Genomic DNA, 17,483 nt, shown 5'->3' with positions numbered 1-17,483 from the left:
GTGGCTGACAGCATGCTGATGAAGGCTGTGCGCAGCTATGCCGGCCCCAGACATTGAGTACATATGCACGATTCAGTACGCATGGATCTAGGACTGACCTGCAGTCCTTCAGCCGCAGTCCCAGTCCTAGTCCTCCATACGCACCAGCAGTGCGTCCGCAATGCTCCTGATCAACGTCAAACACCTGAGCAAGGACCTGCCCTCAGTCCCGGTCGAAGACGCCCCTCCAGCGTACGAACCGACCGCATCTACGTCCTACAACCCGTACTCTCCGAACGCCGACTATGTCTCCGCGGAGCTTACTGCCACTGACGTCGGCGTCGTCAAGGAGGATACAACATCCCCTCCCTCTCTGTCCCCTCCGGTCTCCCGGCCTTCGCTCAGATATCGCTCTTCCGACGGCGATGTAACACCGTCGTTGCCGCAGCGACCGTCCAGCCGGCCCGCACGCAGCGAACTCAGTCTCCCTTCGTCTGTGAACCGAGAGGGTGACCACCGGATCTCCCGTCCCTACAGCACGATCCGTCTCTCGTCCGCTCCATTGTTCGACAAGAGCGACAAACGCGGGTCGATCAAGTCGGCCAACGGCGTGACCTCAGTGACGCTGGATGCCTCGGAGATCATGTCCAGCTTCCTCCGTGATCTTCTAACGAGACAATTCGCCGTGGAGCAATCCGTAGAGTTCGTCCTGAAAGGGTGCACTGATGCGTGTCGCGTGTATGGCCTTTCGCTGGCTGCCTTGCTGCAGGAGCCCTCTATTGAGGGCCACACTCCGATCTACTGGGCGGTGGTCAAGTGCGGCCCTGGTCCGCAGACTACCTTCACTCATGAGCTGCTCGCGACATTCCTCTCGTGCGCTGCTCCGCTCACCGAGACCGCACTCGCCGACATACGACTCGCGTGCCTCGAGAATCCTGACCAAGAGCTGTTCCAGTGGATCCGGCGCTCGCGCGCCATGACGCCGCTCTTTGGTGCTGCCGAGGTGCTCTTCAGCGGCGCGGTGCCCGAAGATGAGGTCTTCGTGGAGGAGCTCCCCGGAGAGAACGACATGTTCGTCGGCCACTTCCGCATCCTCATGTTCCAGAAGCGTATGCGCGTGCTCAAGCATGTTGGCCTCGAATTCATTGCCCGAGGTGAGCCCGTTACTGCGACCATACATTGAGTCAGTGTTGACTAAATTCTGTTTGCAGGTAGACTCTGGGGTCTTCAGGTGTATGTCGCGTCGGCCGAGAATGCCCGCAAAATGCGGCATGGCGCAAAGCCGGGAGCATGGGTTGCTACGATCTCGCTACTCGAGGGTAGTCAACCTGCTTGGGTCGACTCTGGGTTCATAGTATGCACGAAGGACAGCGCGGCCACTCGATCCGAAGGCAACGACGCCAACTGGCTACGTCTTAAGTCCGGTCACCAGCTGATGGCGCCTCCCCGCCTGAACTCAGTGAGCGCGTCGTTCAAAGAGGCATTCGCCATCGACTGCCTTTCATCGTACGTTTATTATCTCTGCACGATCCTAGGCCTACCACTGATGACATCTCCTGTGTATGCAGAGACGGCCCTTACGTCCAACCGGACGGTTCACTCAATATCAGGTTGGAGGCCAGTCTCAAGAAGCACGATTCGGGGTGCATCATCTGCTGAGGCCCAGTGAAACCACTGATCCGGCGCTACCCCTACCGTCAGGCTACTCCTAGCACCAGGGCCGTGAATAGGCCGGGTTTTCGGGAGTCCATGCGCTTACCGGCACTGCGAGTGCTCCCTCCAGGCATGAAGGGACTTCCCTAGCCCTTAGGTGCTTCCGGCTTTTGGCTGCGGCGACCCTCAACATCCACACAGTCCCCTATCAATGCTTCTGCGCTCGCCGATCAGACTTGATGTGTGGTGCACTGTCTCTTCAGGCTATCGCATCTCGCTCGTTGCACGAAGACTCCGGACGCTGAAGCGTTCTGTGTGTTGGTGTTGTCCGGAAGGTTTGACGGATTCTTAACACCAATCTGTGTGAGTGTACCCTCACGGAGCGGTTGCCCATCTTCACTTCCTTCCAAAGCTCCCCTAGAGTTTAGTGTTACTGCCATGTCTTTGCTGACTATCGTAAAATGACCCGTGTACCACACTGTTCTAGCAATGTATAAATATTAACTTTAGCGTGAACGTACCAGTAAATCCCGTAGCTCGAGTACTGTCATGGCTGCGAAGCTGTGCTTTCCCCTGACTGTGCAACAATCGCAAGCTGTGTTACAGATTACATGATATCCAGATAGAAAAAGTGTCCTAAGTGATACAAATTGATAAATACCCTACTGCGAGGCGACAACAGCGCCCGGACGCTCATGCGTTCGCCATAATGACTGCAGGGAATGCACCTGAGCCATTGGCCGGCTTCTTCTTAGCAGGACTGCCGCCAGAAGATTGGCCTCTCTTATTGGCGGACTCCATACCCGGGGTGGCCGCGGCAAACTCTTGTTGCGGCTCTCCCTCTGATGGTGCAGGCATCATCCCGGTCGGGGCAACAGGAGGTTTCGCTTTCTTCTTCTTGGAGGCTGCTGCTGAAGGCGCGTTCTTCATGACCTGACCGAGTGGTCCGATCTTGGTATGCGATGGGCTGGGTGCATCGTCGGGAAGTACGACGGATGGGGTATCAGACTCTGTGGGTATAGGCTGAGCATAACCAGGTGGCATAGGTGGTGGGAAACCGGAGGTTTGGGGAGGTACGGAGGCCGCACCAGGCGGTGGATGTTGCGCCGCAGACGCAGACAGGGTGGAGATCCGCTCGGAGTAAAAGGGCTTGAGCAGGCCGATCTGTTTCTCGACCGTTCTGGAGTCCAATGGTATGAATGGGGGAGGCGGGGGAAACGGGGGAGGAGGCTCTGTAGGTTTGGCACTGCATAGACATAATGAGAGCAGCTCAGTGAGCACACATGAACGACATACGCAGATGGCCCCTCCGCATGTCCCTGCTTCTTGCCCTTCAGCAGCTTCTTGGGGACTGTCAGGCTCTGCAGACCAAATTCTGCAGCGATACCCAGCTCCCGAAGACCAAGGAAATCTTCTCCAAAAGAATCGGCGAAGTTGCCCCTACGGCTGAAGTCAGGCTCTGTGTCTTAACCATTGGAGAACGGTGAACTTACATGACGAATTGGCCATCTTCCTCCTCGCCTTCGGTGTTCTGGAATAGGGCGTCGTCATCCCAGGCTTCCTCGGTGGTCTGTGTATAGACACTCAGAATACAGCTTCCGGTCAAGATCAATTTAGCCACTGACCGCGTCTCGATAAGCGTTGGCCAGCTTTTTCTCGAGCTCAGCCAGCCGTCCGCCATATCGAACGACGTCGTCCTTGACGTAGCGATCGAGCTCGTAGATGCGAGTCGTTCCACTTTCGAAAAGGGTGTGTAGGATGATTTCCTGTAGAAAATCAGTCGTTTGCTTACCCTGGGTTAGCACGCACTCACCTCAGGCGTCATCTTCTTCGCATACTTGTCGCACATAAAACGTATCGTCCGCCCGACGTTGAGAAGATACTCTGAAGCGACGCCAGCCAGGACATCAAGCGCAGCCTTGGATGTTCCTAGGGTTGCTCCGTCAGAAGGGTCGTTTTACCACCACGAACCATGCACAAACCTTGGAAGCCGACATGTTCCAAGACCTTGCCACCCATCCAGTGCAGACAATCGTTTGCATGTTCCTCCCCTATTTCTATACCCGAGCCATTAGGTTTCCATGGCCGTTCATCCAACACGTCCTCCACGTCCTCTGAGATAGGTTCGATCGGTGGCACCACAGGCCCGCCACCCTCTTCCGTGTTCTGGTTGAGGTTGAGAGCAGCGAACTTTGCGTGCGTGGTCCGGACCCGGCGAAGGGTACGGATGTTGTTGTTCATGTGGTATAGCAAAGTGTCTGTGCGTGGCGTCGTTTTCTTCTTCTTGCCCCGCTGCGTTCCTTGCCGTGGTGGGTCCTTGATTTGCTTGGGCGGCCCAGCACCAGGGACGTCCTCTGATGAACGGTACAGAAGTGTTGGGAGACCGTTCGCGAGCAATTCCTCAGACTGCATCGCGTCCCACCAGAGTTCGACCGGATCCTTGTCCGCAGTTGGCAACATGCGTGCACGTTTGCGTGGTCGATCGTCAAGAAAACCATTCCTGCAAAGCCGGTATAAGCGCGTGAACCACATATTGATGGTAGAGCTTACAATTTGCGCTTCTCTCCGACACCGCTGTCCATGGTATGCAGAGACAAGCTATCGATATCAAGTTCGTCGTCCGAGACGGGTTTGTATCGTCTCAAGCGTTGCTCAAGGTGTTGAGTCTCATCGTTCACGATATTGGTAGGATGCGCAGTGTTCGTCCACCACTCCAGCTCTTGGTCCAACCGCACGAACGCCGCCATGCCTTCTGCGCTCCGAACAATCGCGGGTGAGTCGGCGAAGGAGCCATCGTGACGAGGCTTCTTGCTGCTCGGCTGTGCTATGGGGATGGCCTTACCGGGACTCGGCGACTTCGCCAAAACAGGGGAGTGGACGCGTGCATGACCGTTGAGAGTGACGCCGTTTGTCCGGGGCGCGATGAGGATGGCTGCAATGTCTGACGGGATGACGGGATCTGCGCGCTCCTTCCAGTCTGTGATGTTCTTGAGCAACTTCTCGGCCTTGACCTTTAACCGCATGACGCACATCCGCAGAGGGTGGTCCTGTAAGCAGTCAGCACAAGAGTGACATTTGACCGCGAGTAATATTCGGACCGGCTGAGCATTGTACGTAAAGCAGTTAGACCAGATGAGATCAAGGTCGTCCTTGAACTCCCGCTTCGACTTGTACTGCTTCTGCTTCGCCTTCTTGAGCATGGTCTGCAAGTCCATAGGGTTGGAGATGACTGTGTTGGAGTAAGCTTTGGGGCGAAGGAGTCATATCGGACAACGAACCCTCATAATAGTCAGGAACATCGGTCTTCGAGACCGGCTTCAGGAATGCTTCCGCATCCCTGTTATCCTGTAGAGCAAACATATCAGCACCAAGTACAGTGTGTAGTGCATGCAACCAATGGCGAGACGACGAAAACATAAACAGGTCAGAACGCCTGCAAGGTGTACACCGCACAGCGGTACATACTTGTGGACAGCGGTCGGACCCAGCCGATGTGAGCGACTACTTGATCTGCAGAATCAAGTAGAAGAACGGGCTGCACTGTGTCGGAGTAGCCTGAACGCTCGTCTATCCTCTCATAGAGTCCCGTCATCGGCTCGCTGTGATATACGGACTCAGCCACATCGACAGATTCTATATGCCATAAGTGCGTGGTATCACACTGGCGTCATGCAGCAAGGCACTTGGATCAACCAGCTCCGGATCTTCGACTTACTACAGGTGACTGTGATCCAGATGTTTCGTTGATTTGGTCAACGGCCAGAGGACACCAGCCCAGGCCTTCTCTGCGAATGCGCCAACGGCACTCGCCCTATATGTAGGGTTGCTTGTACTTTACGTACAGCGGGAGACGGTGTCCATCTTCGCTAATCATCCTGCTGGGCTACAGTGACTCTGCCTTGTCTGCACGGTCACAGCCAAGCAGTAGAAGTTGGACTTCACTGGCCCCAGCATAGCGATAGCACTCGCAGTAGGAGTGAGATGAAGCAGACCTAGTCATCCTAACAAAAACCTCATTTGGGTATTGAACCATGCTGATGGCTGTGAATGTATGAGCAAGGCTTTGGTGCCCGTCCGCCCACACTCAGCTAAGGGAACGGGCACGGCCAATGCTGATGCCTGTAAGACGACTGAGGACACGGATATCCAGGCTGTCCTCGCGTGGTGAAACGGGCCATGTCCGAACCAGGCAGAATTCTGAGGTCCAGACATTCCTGTCTAATGGCGGGGCTCCAGGATGCGATCGTCCACCAGGGCGCTCGGGCCGGTGTGGCCACCACAAAGACGCGGTACAAACATATCCTGATCACAGTGTTACGCACTCACCATTGTTACCGTGCGGAGGTCATGTAAGAGGCCCTCCAGTGAGTCATAGAATGCATCAGCGTATTTCGCAGCATCATGAGACTGCCTCTGCAACGAAGTTAGACATTTCAGCCACATCCAAGAAGCGCACTCACGCGAGTCTCCTTAACGGCGCTTAATAGTAACTTGAGATCTGTGTGCTGTTGCGCTGTCTTGACCTGACTTTCCGTCAGAGTTCTGAGAAGGTTCTGAGGTAAGAAGTGGTCAGACGCGATAATACTGGATGGATGGCTAACGAAGCGCGATGTACGTACGTTCATCCTCGGTCCATGGGCCGTGCGCACGATGACGGTCGCAGAACAAGGTGGCAAATCAAACTCCGCCGATGTTTATCGCAAAATGCCGAACGTTGTCTGGTTGGTAAGTTGAACTATGGTAAAGATGTGTACTGTGGCCCTCCAAACTAAACTACCAAGGTGGCTATCAACCCTACGCCTGCGGGCACCTTCTGCTATGCGATGTTTTATGCTGAGGCAGCATACATATCGCTAACGCTTTCAATTGTCAAGCAGTATCGGGCCGGGATCTCAGCCACCCTAGCTATTCGGCCACTGCCTCGAGCAGGTACTGCTCGCCTAGCTCTCAGTGGTTTTCCTCAAGAATTACACGAGTAGATTCCTATATCTCGTCACTACCTGCACATTCACTTACCATGTGTTTACATCAGGACCGTGGTACTCGACTGACCGACCCACAAATACATCACGTGCGTTTCTTCGTCTTCCGAGTCGAACCAAGAGTACGTTGAACAAGTTACATATCGTACTTATGCGGTGTATGTTCTTCATTATGGCGAGACTGGCCCATTCTATCCTGCTATCACTGGAACTTCTGGCTTCTCATGATGATTTGGTGAGTTCCTTGTGTTTGGTCCATTCAAGTTCTCAACTACGAACGTCACGGTGGCGAACTTATAGCGTGTGGCTCCGGCCACAATGGGGTGTTCGGGGTCCTGTATGGGCCACCGCTGTGGCCCATGCGTGCCAGTTAACATTTGCTTACCACCCTCCAAATCGTGCTTGATTCGTAACACTGGCCCTGGGTGTTCAGAAGTAATTTTGTTTGGCACCTAATATACTCACCTTTGCTGCTTTTTTTGCTGATGCTGTATCAGTTGGAGGGAATGTTAGCGTCGTCATATTCGAGAGACGAACAATGGTTCGAACCCGGATGAACGGGACCCCGAGAGTATACGCGGTGGGTTCGCGTTTGAACGCGTCGTTATAACTTGACCCACAACCACCATCTGCTCGCCGCTCAGCGACACTCAAATGCTAGGTCTCGACTGATTTCTAACTCATCTACGTTGTGTATCGACCCTCTCTCACTCCCATTTCTACTCTGCCAGTCGACAGGATCAACACGACACGCGCAGCAACCATGTCCGGTCTCCAGAACTCACCCTTTGGCAAACGCCTACGCGCCGCACAGAACGACGAGGACGCTCACCGACGGAACCGTCCTCGTGTCAACCAAATCTTTGGATCTGCGGCGGTGCCTGGGTCAACGCCCTCGCTCGATTCGCGCCCGACGACGAGCGACAGTGGCGTGTTCGAGTCACCGGCGGACGCGCCCGGACCTTCAAGAGGACACGACTACGGCGACCGGTTCGTGCCATCGCGCGACGCGGGGGACATGCGCACATCGTACCACCTCATGGACGAGTCCCCGACAGCGACACCGTCAAAGAACCGCATCATACCGACGGAGTCCGACGCGCTCAAAGAGCAGGCCAACGCGATCTTCACGTCCATCCTTCACACGGAGGTTACTCCGTCGTCACCCGTGCGTTCTTCGTCCCCTACACGGCCGGCCACAAACGCGCCTCTGCCGTCTACGCCAACCCGCCGGCGACTGTTCAACTACAACTCACCCTCCCGTTCGAATCCGGCCACACCGACGCGACGACTGGATACGCCCGTCGACGAGGCTTACTCAATCAGCCCTGTGCGCGCAGAAAGCCGGCAGCTCCTGGAAAGCCCTCGGCGACAGCTCCGGAGCGTGTGCAAGACTCCGTACCGCGTTCTGGATGCGCCAGAACTTGCGGACGACTTCTATCTGAACCTGGTTGATTGGTCAAGCACAAACGTCCTGGGTGTGGGGTTAGGGTCGTGTGTGTATCTTTGGACAGCGCACACGGCACAGGTGTCGAAGCTTTGCGACCTATCGGATTCGAACGACACTATTAGCTCGGTATCATGGGTACAAAAGGTGCGCTGATCTCTAACCATAGTTTGAACGCGCGTCGCTAACATCTCCGTAGGGCTCCACCCTCGCAGTCGGTACACTATCTGGTCGGCTCCGAATTTACGACGCAAGCACCCTCCAACTCACTCGAACCTATCAACAAGCGCATACGCAGCGCATCGGTGCCCTCTCTTGGAATCAGCATATCCTCAGTTCTGGCTCACGCGACCGTATGATACACCATCGAGATGTCCGTGACCCATCCGTCAAGCCGTTTAAACGCGCGCAGGGCCACCGACAAGAAGTGTGTGGCCTGCGGTGGAACAGCGATGCCGGGCCGCAAAGCGCGCTCCTGGCGAGTGGCGGCAATGACAACAAGGTGTGCATATGGGATTTGCGTGGCGGGAAGCGACCGCAAGCGGGCGCGGCACCGAGGGCGAGCAGTGCGGGTGGTGCAAGCAGTGCTGGGGAAGATGCGGGCGAGTCACCGCTATGGAAGTTCCATCAACACACGGCTGCGGTCAAGGCCCTTGCCTGGGATCCGCACGTATCTGGCGTCTTGGCCACAGGGGGAGGAACCGCAGACAAACATATTCGGTTTTGGAATGTGTTTAACGGCAACATGCTAAATGAGCTGGACACCGGTAGCCAGGTGAGCGTTGCAACCGCTGAGCTTCTGATACTGTTGCTAACATGTGGGCCCATTGAAGGTTTGTAACCTCACCTGGTCGCTCAATTACCACGAGCTTGTGTCCACGCATGGATTCTCCTCCACCACCGCTCAGCACCAGATATGCGTTTGGAAGTATCCTTCACTTGACATGGTTGCCTCTTTGACAGGGCATACGTATCGCGTACTGTACCTGGCGATGAGTCCTGACGGCGAGACGATTGTCACCGGCGCTGGTGACGAGACCCTGCGATTTTGGAACGCCTTCCCCAAACGCGACAATCAAGAGACCAAGCGCGAAAGCCGGCTCGACTATGGTCGACTCATCCGATGATCGCTCGCGCGCGTCTATCCTTATTCGCTCCTCGTCGGTCGCCTGCCTCCGGCTGTGCCCCTCCGTTATTTCCCTTCGCCACACCTGCTTCCTCAAACTCGCCGTCGTACACAAGGTTCTTCATATCCTACGCTCCATCTACTCACCCGCTTCGGACTGTTTTCGTGTCCCTCGCATCCCACCACACCACACCATTGCTACTCCCACCCCATCGTCCCTGAACTCGTCGAGCACCACGTACAGTCTCCGTCTCTGCGCATACTCATGAAACCCGTACATACCGCACCTTTCCTTGCTTTGCCATGTCTTGGGGATTGTCCGTCGGCCCTGTCTTCTCATCCCCTTCCTCTATATGCGCGTACCGATCTCCTTTCCGTTGGTGTTGTGCCATCCCATAGCTAGATATATCCCTTTCCTCTACTCGCGTGTAAGAGCTACGTCCGTCATCGCTGCATGCCCGTTTCCTCTAGGTTTTGTCACACATGTACACATCCGCTGCTTTGTCACGTATGCACTGGCTCGAATTGTATTATTGCCCATCGTCTTTAGCGTGCATTCAGTAAATCTGCTGGCTGTGGTCCGGGTAAGAGCGCTTTTGCGCTTTCACATCAATATTATGAGGCATGTCTCCGGTCTATACATACGTATTGTAGACGAGTCTCACATCGTGCCTCATGTATGCATTGAGCCGGCGTTCAAAGGTGCAACGTTCAAACGTTCAATTTGGGATAAGCGTGCGCTTGGTGGGCGCCTGAGTAGTAGTAGTGGTTTTCACCAACCTCCTACACCAAACGTCGGTCCCCAAACGACGCCGGTTTGGATGTTATCCTATGGCAGGGTGTTACTGACAAACTTCCGCGCTGCTAGCATCGGTTCTAATAACCATCCGCTGATCGTTACACAGGTCAACACGCGACATGCGTCCCATAGCGTCCGGTCCGTCGCACTTAGGCAAATTGAGCCAGTAGTGGGGTCATCTCCGACAGTACGTGCTTTGACGAGGGCTGGGATCGCCGCTGGATCGCGGTTAGTAATGAGGTCTGATGTCGTTTTCCCAATTTAGGATGTGGTGCGAATACTTCTAGCACAGATGTATTCATTGAGCCGTCGAGCCTTCGACTTACCCAAGGTCTCGTGGTGCGAGTCCGTGGTCAACTTCTCCGCCATCTTCTCATGTTCCTATGCCTTATCTAGCTCAACTACATCGATATGTAGCTATCGCAAGGAATTCTCTGTCTCCGCGGAGCCGTTCAAGATGTCTCCCTACAGCATGGCTACGTGTCCGGGGGAGGTATTTCGACACCTATGTTTGCCAGGTCATTTCTAAAATGGGATCACGCATGAGTCGCCAGACAGCTCGATATTACGAGCTTTCCGATATTTGGAGGCGTGTGTCATATCTGTTGTGCAGCAATGCCCCCGATCCGTGGCTTGGCCTACACCTAGCCGATATGTCGTGGGACCCCTCGCGTCTGCAGGAAGTCATCTGAAGGATATATATACTCATTGATCTCCTCGAGATCGTAGCAGAGCCTATCGCCTCTCCCTACCATGGATCACCTCGTCACAGTACTCGCCTTCGCGCTGCTATGTCTCCTGTACGCGGCCTTGAGGGCGCGGAACAGGGCTGTCTTGGCTGATCTACCTGGGCCACGACCAGAGTCGTTCTTAATGGGTACGTCAGATAACCCCGAACATGAACGAAGTCACGCTTATACATTGGCATGGCCCAGGAAACCTCGCCGAGCTGCACAAAGAAGAGGCGGGCAAGGCAGACTTCAGGTATCAAGCTGAATTCGGAGGTGTTGCGAGGATCAAAGCACCTTTTGGAGTACGTATGACGCACCGCGACGGCGTACTCGGATGAGATTTACAGTACATCGGCAGGTTGACATGCTATGGATCTGCGACCCCAAAGCTCTGCAGTATATCTACCAAACTTCCGGTTATAATTTCCCCAAGCAGCCCGAACGTCGAGTCCTGTCAGGACTGATGGGCGATCATGGACTAACATGGGCAGAGGGTTTGTCTTTCAGGCGTGCTGTATTATAATACTAGCTGAAGGATTCGGCAGGTGAAACGCATAAACGGCAGCGGAAAGTAATGCTACCTGCGTTCGGCTCTCCTGAAGCCAAGGCTTTGTTGCCTGTCTTCGACCACTATGCTGAACAGGTCGGTCATATCCTATAGGATGGGATGCAACACGCTTTCTCATGCAATTGGGATATCTGACTACAGGTGACGCTGAAGTGGCGAGAAATCATCGAGGGTTCTCCGGATCAGACAGCAGTGTTGAATGTCATCAAGCTGATTGCCCCCGCCACACTCGACGCGATTGGCGAAGGTATGTCTTGTCATGCCCATGAACTCAATATTTTCTGAACGACATCTCTTCAGCTGCTTTTGACTACAAACTCGGGTGCATGGAAAACTCCGAGAACGAGCTCGCGCAGGCTTACAGCAGTCTCGTGTAAGTAATCGCCATCTGCGTCCTTGAACCGGGACAGCGCTCACAGCACGTTACAGAGCAGGCATTTTCTCGAGCCCGTCAAAGTCAAAGTTGTTCTGGATTAGCGTCGCCCACTACATCCCCATGCGCGTTGCTGAATGGCTATACGCCAACTTGCCGGGGAAGGGCCTTGACAAGGCTCGCCAGAACAAGCGAGCGGCACACACGGTGGCTCGGCAACTACTCGATTCGAAGTCAGAGGCGTTGTTGCAAAGCAAGGGCAGCCGAGACGTCATGAGCATCATTGGTACTGTCAATCAGCCATATTCCAAACGTCGGTCGGTCACTCATTTCACCCGTAGTGAGAGCGAACACGTCCGAAAATGAGAAGACGAAACTGGCCGACGATGAGATGATAGCCCAGATGAGGTGAACATGGACTAGTATGGGCGAGCTTTGATAGCGCTGACGCATGACATGCGCAGGACGATCATGCTTGCTGGACAAGAGACAGGCTCAAACACGCTCAGCTTCGCGCTCTACGAGCTTGCCAGGAATCCGCATTACCAAGAACGCCTGAGAGTGGAGATCCGTACTATGGAACAAGCCATTCGCGAGCGAAACGGTATCACGTTCACGGCATCTGACTTCGATGGTATGCCGTTCCTGCAAGCATTTGTGCGCGAGGTTTTGCGCTATCATCCTGCGGTGCCGCACAACTATAGGCAAGCCGCAAAAGACGATGTCATCCCTCTGTCGAAGCCCATCAGGACCTTGTCTGGCAAGATTGTCGATGAAATACCTATTCCCAAGGGTACCCGAGTAACCCTGTCTTTGGCCGCATATAACAGGTCCGTCTTCGTACTTCCTCTAATGTTGCGGGCACTCCGATTCACCATTACTGCTGCAGGGAGAAAGACATCTGGGGCGAAGACGCGCATGTATTCAACCCGGAACGCTTCCTGAACTTTTCTGGCAAGCGTGGCCCGACCGTAGGTGTATTCGCTAATATGTGAGTCTTATTCGACGCGTGCTCGTCGCCGCCATTCTGAGCGAATCCCATGTTAGCCTGACCTTCTCGGGTGGTATTCATGCCTGCATTGGCTGGCGTCTTGCGTATGTTCAATCAAGCCAGTGTCACCGTTTCGCATCTGACAATTTGCTGGAACACTGAACAGGATACTCGAACTGCAGAGTTTCCTGGTTCAATTGGTATCGAACTTCGAGTTCGGTCTGACAGAAGAGCTGAAGCGCCTACGAAGAGAGAATGCCCTCGTCATGGTACCCACCCTAGAAGGAGAACCAGAGAAGGGTGTTCAGCTCCCGCTGAAGATATCTTTTGCTGCTCAATGCTAGTGTAATCCGGCGTCGCTGGTGATCTGTCGTACATTGTTTGAGCGACGAGCTACGATTCTGGGGCTAGGCCTAAAGCACAGTACTAGTAGAATATCCGTCACAATGATGATCTCTTGTTCGCGTTTCGATGATTGTCACTGAGCGTGCTACTAGTAGTTCAAGTTGGGATGGTGTGGCCACGGCTGCTAGTGGTTGGAGCGGACTACCGGCCCGGGTATGCCGTCAGTGGCTTCGGTATCGACGCGGTGGCTCTGCCAGGGCTCTGCCGCGCAGGTGAAACGGTGACGCCAGCCATCAATCAAGCTCACCTCGTAAGTACTCATTCTTCACGACGCCTCCTGCACGAACCGCTATGCTTTGTCTTATACTCGCTTGATTAGATTTTTGCACGTAGCCGTGGGTCCTTCATTGTCAAGCGCACAGAGAAATGGCCGCTGCGTTCGTACGTACGCGACTCCGAAGAGATATGGTACCCGGACGGTGACGTTGTTCTCGAGGCAACGCGTCTTCAATCGAAGTAACTTCAATTATATCAAGGACTACTTGCTCTCAGCTGGGAGGTGCTTTATGACCTGTTCGCGATCGGTCAAACGAAGGCTGTGGAGACGATTAACGGATATCCTGCCGTCCACTTCCCGACCATCCCACAGAACTCCGCCATCTCCTCTAAGTACTTTTTGCGTGGGCGTCGTCTCATACTGTCCAGTGTATGCAGTGCTGAAGGCCAACTCGATAGATACTGTCCCCCGACGAACAACCTCAAGTCCGCGGTCGTTGCTGCCCTCATCCGACTTTCTCACAAATACCAAATCGAATGGGTGCGCGACGCCTACCTTTCGAGGATGAAGTCGTGTTTCTGTACCGACTTTAAGACACGATTCGCAGCATACAAGGCTTCCGGAAATTCCTCGATGCAGTTTTGCGGCACAGATGCCATCCAAGCAGTGACCGGTGACCGGTTGACCAGTCAATATCGCGCGGGGTCGTGATAAGTCGCGTGAACATTCGATCGAGAGGTCGAGTCGATCGTAGACCTATACTAAGCAGTCACAGCCACAAATAGGGGTCTCCTCTGCTCAGGCTACGATAAGGCTACGACGTCGGGTGGGCGACGTGCCCGCCCTTCAGTTTCAGTCTTCCTTCATCGTCTCCGCAACACCTCGCAGTCCGGGTAACAGCGCACCAGCCATCATATGGAGGAAAGTTCAAGTTCTGAGACGCGGAAGCGCACGCGCACGGAGTCGGAGGCCGGGCCCATAGGAGAAGCGGGAACCAAACGAGATGAGGAGTTCTGGTTCAAGGATGGGAATGTTGTCCTGCAGGCCGGAGGAGTCGCGTTCCGCGTCTATCAAGGTAGCCTGTCGCTGAACTCTGAAGTCTTCGCCGGGCTATTCTCCGTCCCGCAACCGACGCTGACGGATACGTTCGACGGGTGCCCCGTCATTGAACTTGCGGACCACCCGGATGACCTGCGACACCTCCTGCGTGCTGTATTCGTTGACCAAACGTATGTGTTGTCTGTCTCGATATTGAAGGTGCGACTCACGTGCGACGCAGGTTCTACCGCCATAACGCACAACTGCCTTTCGTCGTCGTTGCCTCTGTTGTCCGCCTCGCCCACAAGTACGGCATGGAGCACCTGCGGGATGATGCCCTTGAACGCATGAAGTCTTGCTTCAGCGACGACTTACACGTCTGGGCGAAGGCTGAGGCTAGCGAGGGCAGCGCCCTCATGACCTACGATTACACCGACGCCATCGCCGCCGTCAACATCGCACGACTCACGGAGACGCAGTCTATGCTGCCTTACGCTCTATACACGTGCTGCCAGCTCGACACCGAGGTCATCCTGAACGGAGTCCCGCAGAAGAACGGCACGACCGAGCGGCTCACGCAGGAGGACATTCTGAGGTGCCTCAATGCGCGGAGCACACTCGTCCACGACAACATCATCTTCGCATACCTCCTCTTCACACCAACCTTGCCACTTGCGTGCGCAGATCAGGTTTGCCACGCGTCGCTGCAGTGCCTCGCCCAGGCCAACTTAACCTTCGAAGGTGAACTAGAGGACCCCACATGTCTAGCAGATTGGATCACTTGGCTGGCTCATAACGAGCAGACGCGCAGTTACAACAATCTCTGCCTCAACTGCCAGGCATACATGCAGCTGAAGGCGAGAGAATTGCGCTCGGATATCTGGCTTCGGCTCCCACATATCTTGAACTTGGACGTTCGAGTCAGAGACCCAAGTGCGGAGGACCCTTAGAGCTAAAAGAGCACAGGCTGCCAGAGGGTGACGGTTCATTCTCTAAACCAGCATTGCGCTCTCCACCCAAGGGCTGCTGAGAGACTATGATATGTGCAGGTCAGTTGGTGTCGCCGTACTACATACCTATCAGTAGGTCGCACAGACCATTAAGTCCCTGTAGAGAATCTTTCAAAGCTTGTAGTAGTGTTCCTTCTATGTATTCCTGTTCCAACCCTGTTTATGCTGGATGTATGTGCTACTGTATGCAACGTTCGTCTGCCGGAGCGAAAGACAAATATATCAGCAACAAACGCGAAAAGCCGCGCAAACACTTGTGGAAAGCGACGGCAAAAACAAATGGACATGTCCGGGATCGAACCGGACCCCTCTCGCAGGTAATGGTTTGCTAAGCGAGCGTGATAACCAACTACACCACATGCCCTATTGTTTGCTAAGTGCATAAAAAGGACCTCAGCCTTGTGGTACCAGCTGCTCTCAGACTGAAAGACTAGTACGTAGTAGACGTCGCATATAGAGATGCTCATCTGTTGTGTACGATGCGACTTAGCCTTAAATATCAAATGGCGACAATGAGGAGCCTGAAAGTTGCCTGAAAGAGTGGAAAGATCATGTGACTGACCACCATTCGATCCTAGGACTTGCTATTTTGGGTGCTCGAAGGCTCTCGAGCGCTAGTGCACCGAACTCGGTTTGCACCTTCACCTTCAAGCACAATAGCAACTGCGATTTTTGTGGCCATTATCTATCTCGCTTGCTTGCCTGCGACTGTATACCTCAATATCAATGCAGCGAGAAATATACATGAACATCCCGGCACAGAACCCTCAGACTGTGCCAAGCTTCGAGGTAAGGTCGCCGCCACTCGTAACCGCTGCCCGGATTCAACGTCCAAGGATGTCTCAAGCTCGTTCACATTTAGGAACGCCGTGTACAAGACTATCTTCATGCCTACCGGACAACGGGGAAACCACCAGCATCTTGTCCAGCACAACCAACCGATCGTGCACAACGCGCCTCACTTGGCTTACCCCCACTCATCGAGCCGCACTCGGAGATCGTGCGCGGCAGTACCGACATATTGCTTGACACCGACTCGCCCTCACCATCTATTGTGGTCAATGGTGGGGCGCCAGGAGCAATACCTGATACCCATACCTTCCGACCTGTACCGGTGGCGGGTGAGGCGCGTGGCGCGTTCTTCCAGTGCATCGTGAGCCAACCTGAATTCGTCGCATGGTCATTCGAGGTGCGTGACATCTCAAGATACTCTGAATGGAGGACTCGGTTATACATCACTGAGCTCTCGCAATTGCGGATGCCGTTTGACGTCCCCGCATAACCAGGAGTTGAGGGTCTCGGCGTATGCCAAAGGTCGCAAGCTTGCTCCTGAAGTTGTACAGCGGCCAGCTCTGCGTGAGTATGAAGTCTCTGAGATTTCTGTCTTTTCTCACTCTGCAATAGAACCTGCACCTGTGATGGCTAGTAGTACTAGTAACGGCTTCGCCCCAGAGAACTACCAAAACATCACGTGCAAACCAGATTACATCCAGCATAGCGTCGAGGTACGTGCGCGTTCATATGCTACTCAAACTATGCTCTCATCTCAAACTGAAACACAGGAACTGCGACTAGCTTTCTACCGCGCAGGGCGTCAGCTAAGGTCCGCAGAGATCATCCAACGGAATGCTGCTCTTCGGATAGCAAAGCCGTGAACGAACAAATGAACACTGCACTGCACTCAGACTTGTATCGTGCTATCATCTGCTATCTTGTACAACAATGTCTTTGTATGAATGTGAGTGAAATGTATTGAGAATATATACAATATCATAAATACGGCTCGTGCTATTATATAGTGTGGGTCCCGCCGCTGCTATTGGACCCGGGCAAGATGACGGTGTTCAGCCGGACGATACGCACGCGCGCGGCGTAGATCGCCGTCGTCGTCGTGTACCTCACGACGCCTCTCATGATGTCGTGTGTGCGGTTCGGCGTGAGCGCAACGCACGCGAAGGAGGACATGGACATTGTGCTCCCCGCTGTGCGACGAGATCGGCTACCTGCTCGACCTCAAGCAGGGCCAGGGCGAGCGCTGGTTGCCTCAGAAGATTCTAGACAGGGCGGTCGAACTGGTGAACATGACGGAGGAGTGAGTGAAATGCAATAAGAATATATACGATATCATAAATACTGCTCGTCGTGCTATTATACAGTGCGGGGA

At 54.3% G+C, this 17,483-nt stretch overlaps 8 protein-coding genes and 1 non-coding gene across 9 annotated transcripts; 7 read left to right on the top strand and 2 right to left on the bottom strand.

Annotated features, from left to right (window-relative positions):
* Positions 1-160: 160 nt before the first annotated feature.
* Positions 161-1,638, top strand: B0H18DRAFT_1121113 (uncharacterized protein; the record flags this gene model as incomplete). The annotated part of the gene is made up of 3 exons (XM_048034273.1): positions 161-1,133; positions 1,191-1,485; positions 1,548-1,638. The coding sequence occupies 3 exons, from the start codon at positions 161-163 to the stop codon at positions 1,636-1,638; spliced, it is 1,359 nt and encodes a 452-aa protein (XP_047891141.1).
* Positions 1,639-2,325: 687 nt separating this feature from the next.
* On the bottom strand, positions 2,326-4,992 carry B0H18DRAFT_1121112 (uncharacterized protein; the record flags this gene model as incomplete). Its single annotated transcript, XM_048034272.1, has 9 exons — positions 2,326-2,878; positions 2,929-3,072; positions 3,126-3,202; positions 3,258-3,398; positions 3,446-3,561; positions 3,615-4,132; positions 4,183-4,679; positions 4,731-4,861; positions 4,911-4,992. The coding sequence occupies 9 exons, from the start codon at positions 4,990-4,992 to the stop codon at positions 2,326-2,328; spliced, it is 2,259 nt and encodes a 752-aa protein (XP_047891140.1).
* A 1,639-nt stretch (positions 4,993-6,631) lies between these two features.
* B0H18DRAFT_1019089 (uncharacterized protein) lies at positions 6,632-7,080 on the top strand. The gene is made up of 2 exons (XM_048029424.1): positions 6,632-6,849; positions 6,915-7,080. Exons 1-2 carry the CDS (start codon positions 6,766-6,768, stop codon positions 7,068-7,070), a joined length of 240 nt encoding a protein of 79 aa, XP_047891139.1. The 5' UTR covers positions 6,632-6,765; the 3' UTR covers positions 7,071-7,080.
* A 297-nt stretch (positions 7,081-7,377) lies between these two features.
* B0H18DRAFT_879614 (WD40 repeat-like protein) lies at positions 7,378-9,188 on the top strand (the record flags this gene model as incomplete). The annotated part of the gene is made up of 3 exons (XM_048040707.1): positions 7,378-8,208; positions 8,261-8,836; positions 8,895-9,188. 3 exons carry the CDS (start codon positions 7,378-7,380, stop codon positions 9,186-9,188), a joined length of 1,701 nt encoding a protein of 566 aa, XP_047891138.1.
* A 1,268-nt stretch (positions 9,189-10,456) lies between these two features.
* Positions 10,457-13,118, top strand: B0H18DRAFT_1019078 (cytochrome P450). The gene is made up of 13 exons (XM_048029423.1): positions 10,457-10,479; positions 10,534-10,863; positions 10,922-11,019; positions 11,076-11,211; positions 11,263-11,360; positions 11,427-11,532; positions 11,586-11,658; positions 11,715-11,944; positions 12,000-12,066; positions 12,123-12,488; positions 12,548-12,649; positions 12,706-12,753; positions 12,816-13,118. Exons 2-13 carry the CDS (start codon positions 10,740-10,742, stop codon positions 12,991-12,993), a joined length of 1,626 nt encoding a protein of 541 aa, XP_047891137.1. The 5' UTR covers positions 10,457-10,479; positions 10,534-10,739; the 3' UTR covers positions 12,994-13,118.
* Positions 13,119-13,266: 148 nt separating this feature from the next.
* B0H18DRAFT_1019075 (uncharacterized protein) lies at positions 13,267-14,017 on the top strand. The gene is made up of 3 exons (XM_048029422.1): positions 13,267-13,304; positions 13,374-13,734; positions 13,758-14,017. Exons 2-3 carry the CDS (start codon positions 13,561-13,563, stop codon positions 13,980-13,982), a joined length of 399 nt encoding a protein of 132 aa, XP_047891136.1. The 5' UTR covers positions 13,267-13,304; positions 13,374-13,560; the 3' UTR covers positions 13,983-14,017.
* Positions 14,018-14,186: 169 nt separating this feature from the next.
* B0H18DRAFT_879687 (uncharacterized protein) lies at positions 14,187-15,259 on the top strand (the record flags this gene model as incomplete). The annotated part of the gene is made up of 2 exons (XM_048040711.1): positions 14,187-14,500; positions 14,551-15,259. The coding sequence occupies 2 exons, from the start codon at positions 14,187-14,189 to the stop codon at positions 15,257-15,259; spliced, it is 1,023 nt and encodes a 340-aa protein (XP_047891135.1).
* Positions 15,260-15,599: 340 nt separating this feature from the next.
* B0H18DRAFT_t120 lies at positions 15,600-15,683 on the bottom strand. The gene has a single exon. It is a non-coding gene; the product is annotated as a tRNA-Ala (tRNA).
* A 255-nt stretch (positions 15,684-15,938) lies between these two features.
* On the top strand, positions 15,939-17,413 carry B0H18DRAFT_1019070 (uncharacterized protein). Its single transcript, XM_048029421.1, has 6 exons — positions 15,939-16,108; positions 16,182-16,508; positions 16,606-16,675; positions 16,724-16,824; positions 16,882-17,057; positions 17,119-17,413. Exons 1-5 carry the CDS (start codon positions 16,046-16,048, stop codon positions 16,972-16,974), a joined length of 654 nt encoding a protein of 217 aa, XP_047891134.1. The 5' UTR covers positions 15,939-16,045; the 3' UTR covers positions 16,975-17,057; positions 17,119-17,413.
* The last annotated feature ends 70 nt before the right edge of the window (positions 17,414-17,483 follow it).

The sequence above is a fragment of the Fomitopsis serialis genome (assembly GCF_022376445.1).
Source record: "Fomitopsis serialis strain Sig1Antser10 chromosome Unknown B0H18scaffold_56, whole genome shotgun sequence".
NCBI lineage: Eukaryota > Fungi > Basidiomycota > Agaricomycetes > Polyporales > Fomitopsidaceae > Fomitopsis > Fomitopsis serialis.
The sequence above is the reverse complement of the archived record's forward strand: the minus strand, read 5'-3'. Positions and strand labels throughout refer to the sequence as shown.

Coding starts and splice junctions, on each gene's coding strand:
- B0H18DRAFT_1019070 (XM_048029421.1), top strand. CDS start 16,046: ATGCAGCGAGAAATATACATGAACATCCCGGCACAGAACCCTCAGACT. Junction 16,109..16,181: donor AGACTGTGCCAAGCTTCGAG/GTAAGGTCGCCG, acceptor GTTCACATTTAG/GAACGCCGTGTACAAGACTA. Junction 16,825..16,881: donor ACATCCAGCATAGCGTCGAG/GTACGTGCGCGT, acceptor ACTGAAACACAG/GAACTGCGACTAGCTTTCTA.
- B0H18DRAFT_1019078 (XM_048029423.1), top strand. CDS start 10,740: ATGGATCACCTCGTCACAGTACTCGCCTTCGCGCTGCTATGTCTCCTG. Junction 11,212..11,262: donor TGGACTAACATGGGCAGAGG/GTTTGTCTTTCA, acceptor AGGATTCGGCAG/GTGAAACGCATAAACGGCAG. Junction 11,945..11,999: donor AGACGTCATGAGCATCATTG/GTACTGTCAATC, acceptor TTTCACCCGTAG/TGAGAGCGAACACGTCCGAA.
- B0H18DRAFT_1019089 (XM_048029424.1), top strand. CDS start 6,766: ATGCGGTGTATGTTCTTCATTATGGCGAGACTGGCCCATTCTATCCTG. Junction 6,850..6,914: donor TGGCTTCTCATGATGATTTG/GTGAGTTCCTTG, acceptor GCGAACTTATAG/CGTGTGGCTCCGGCCACAAT.
- B0H18DRAFT_1019075 (XM_048029422.1), top strand. CDS start 13,561: ATGACCTGTTCGCGATCGGTCAAACGAAGGCTGTGGAGACGATTAACG.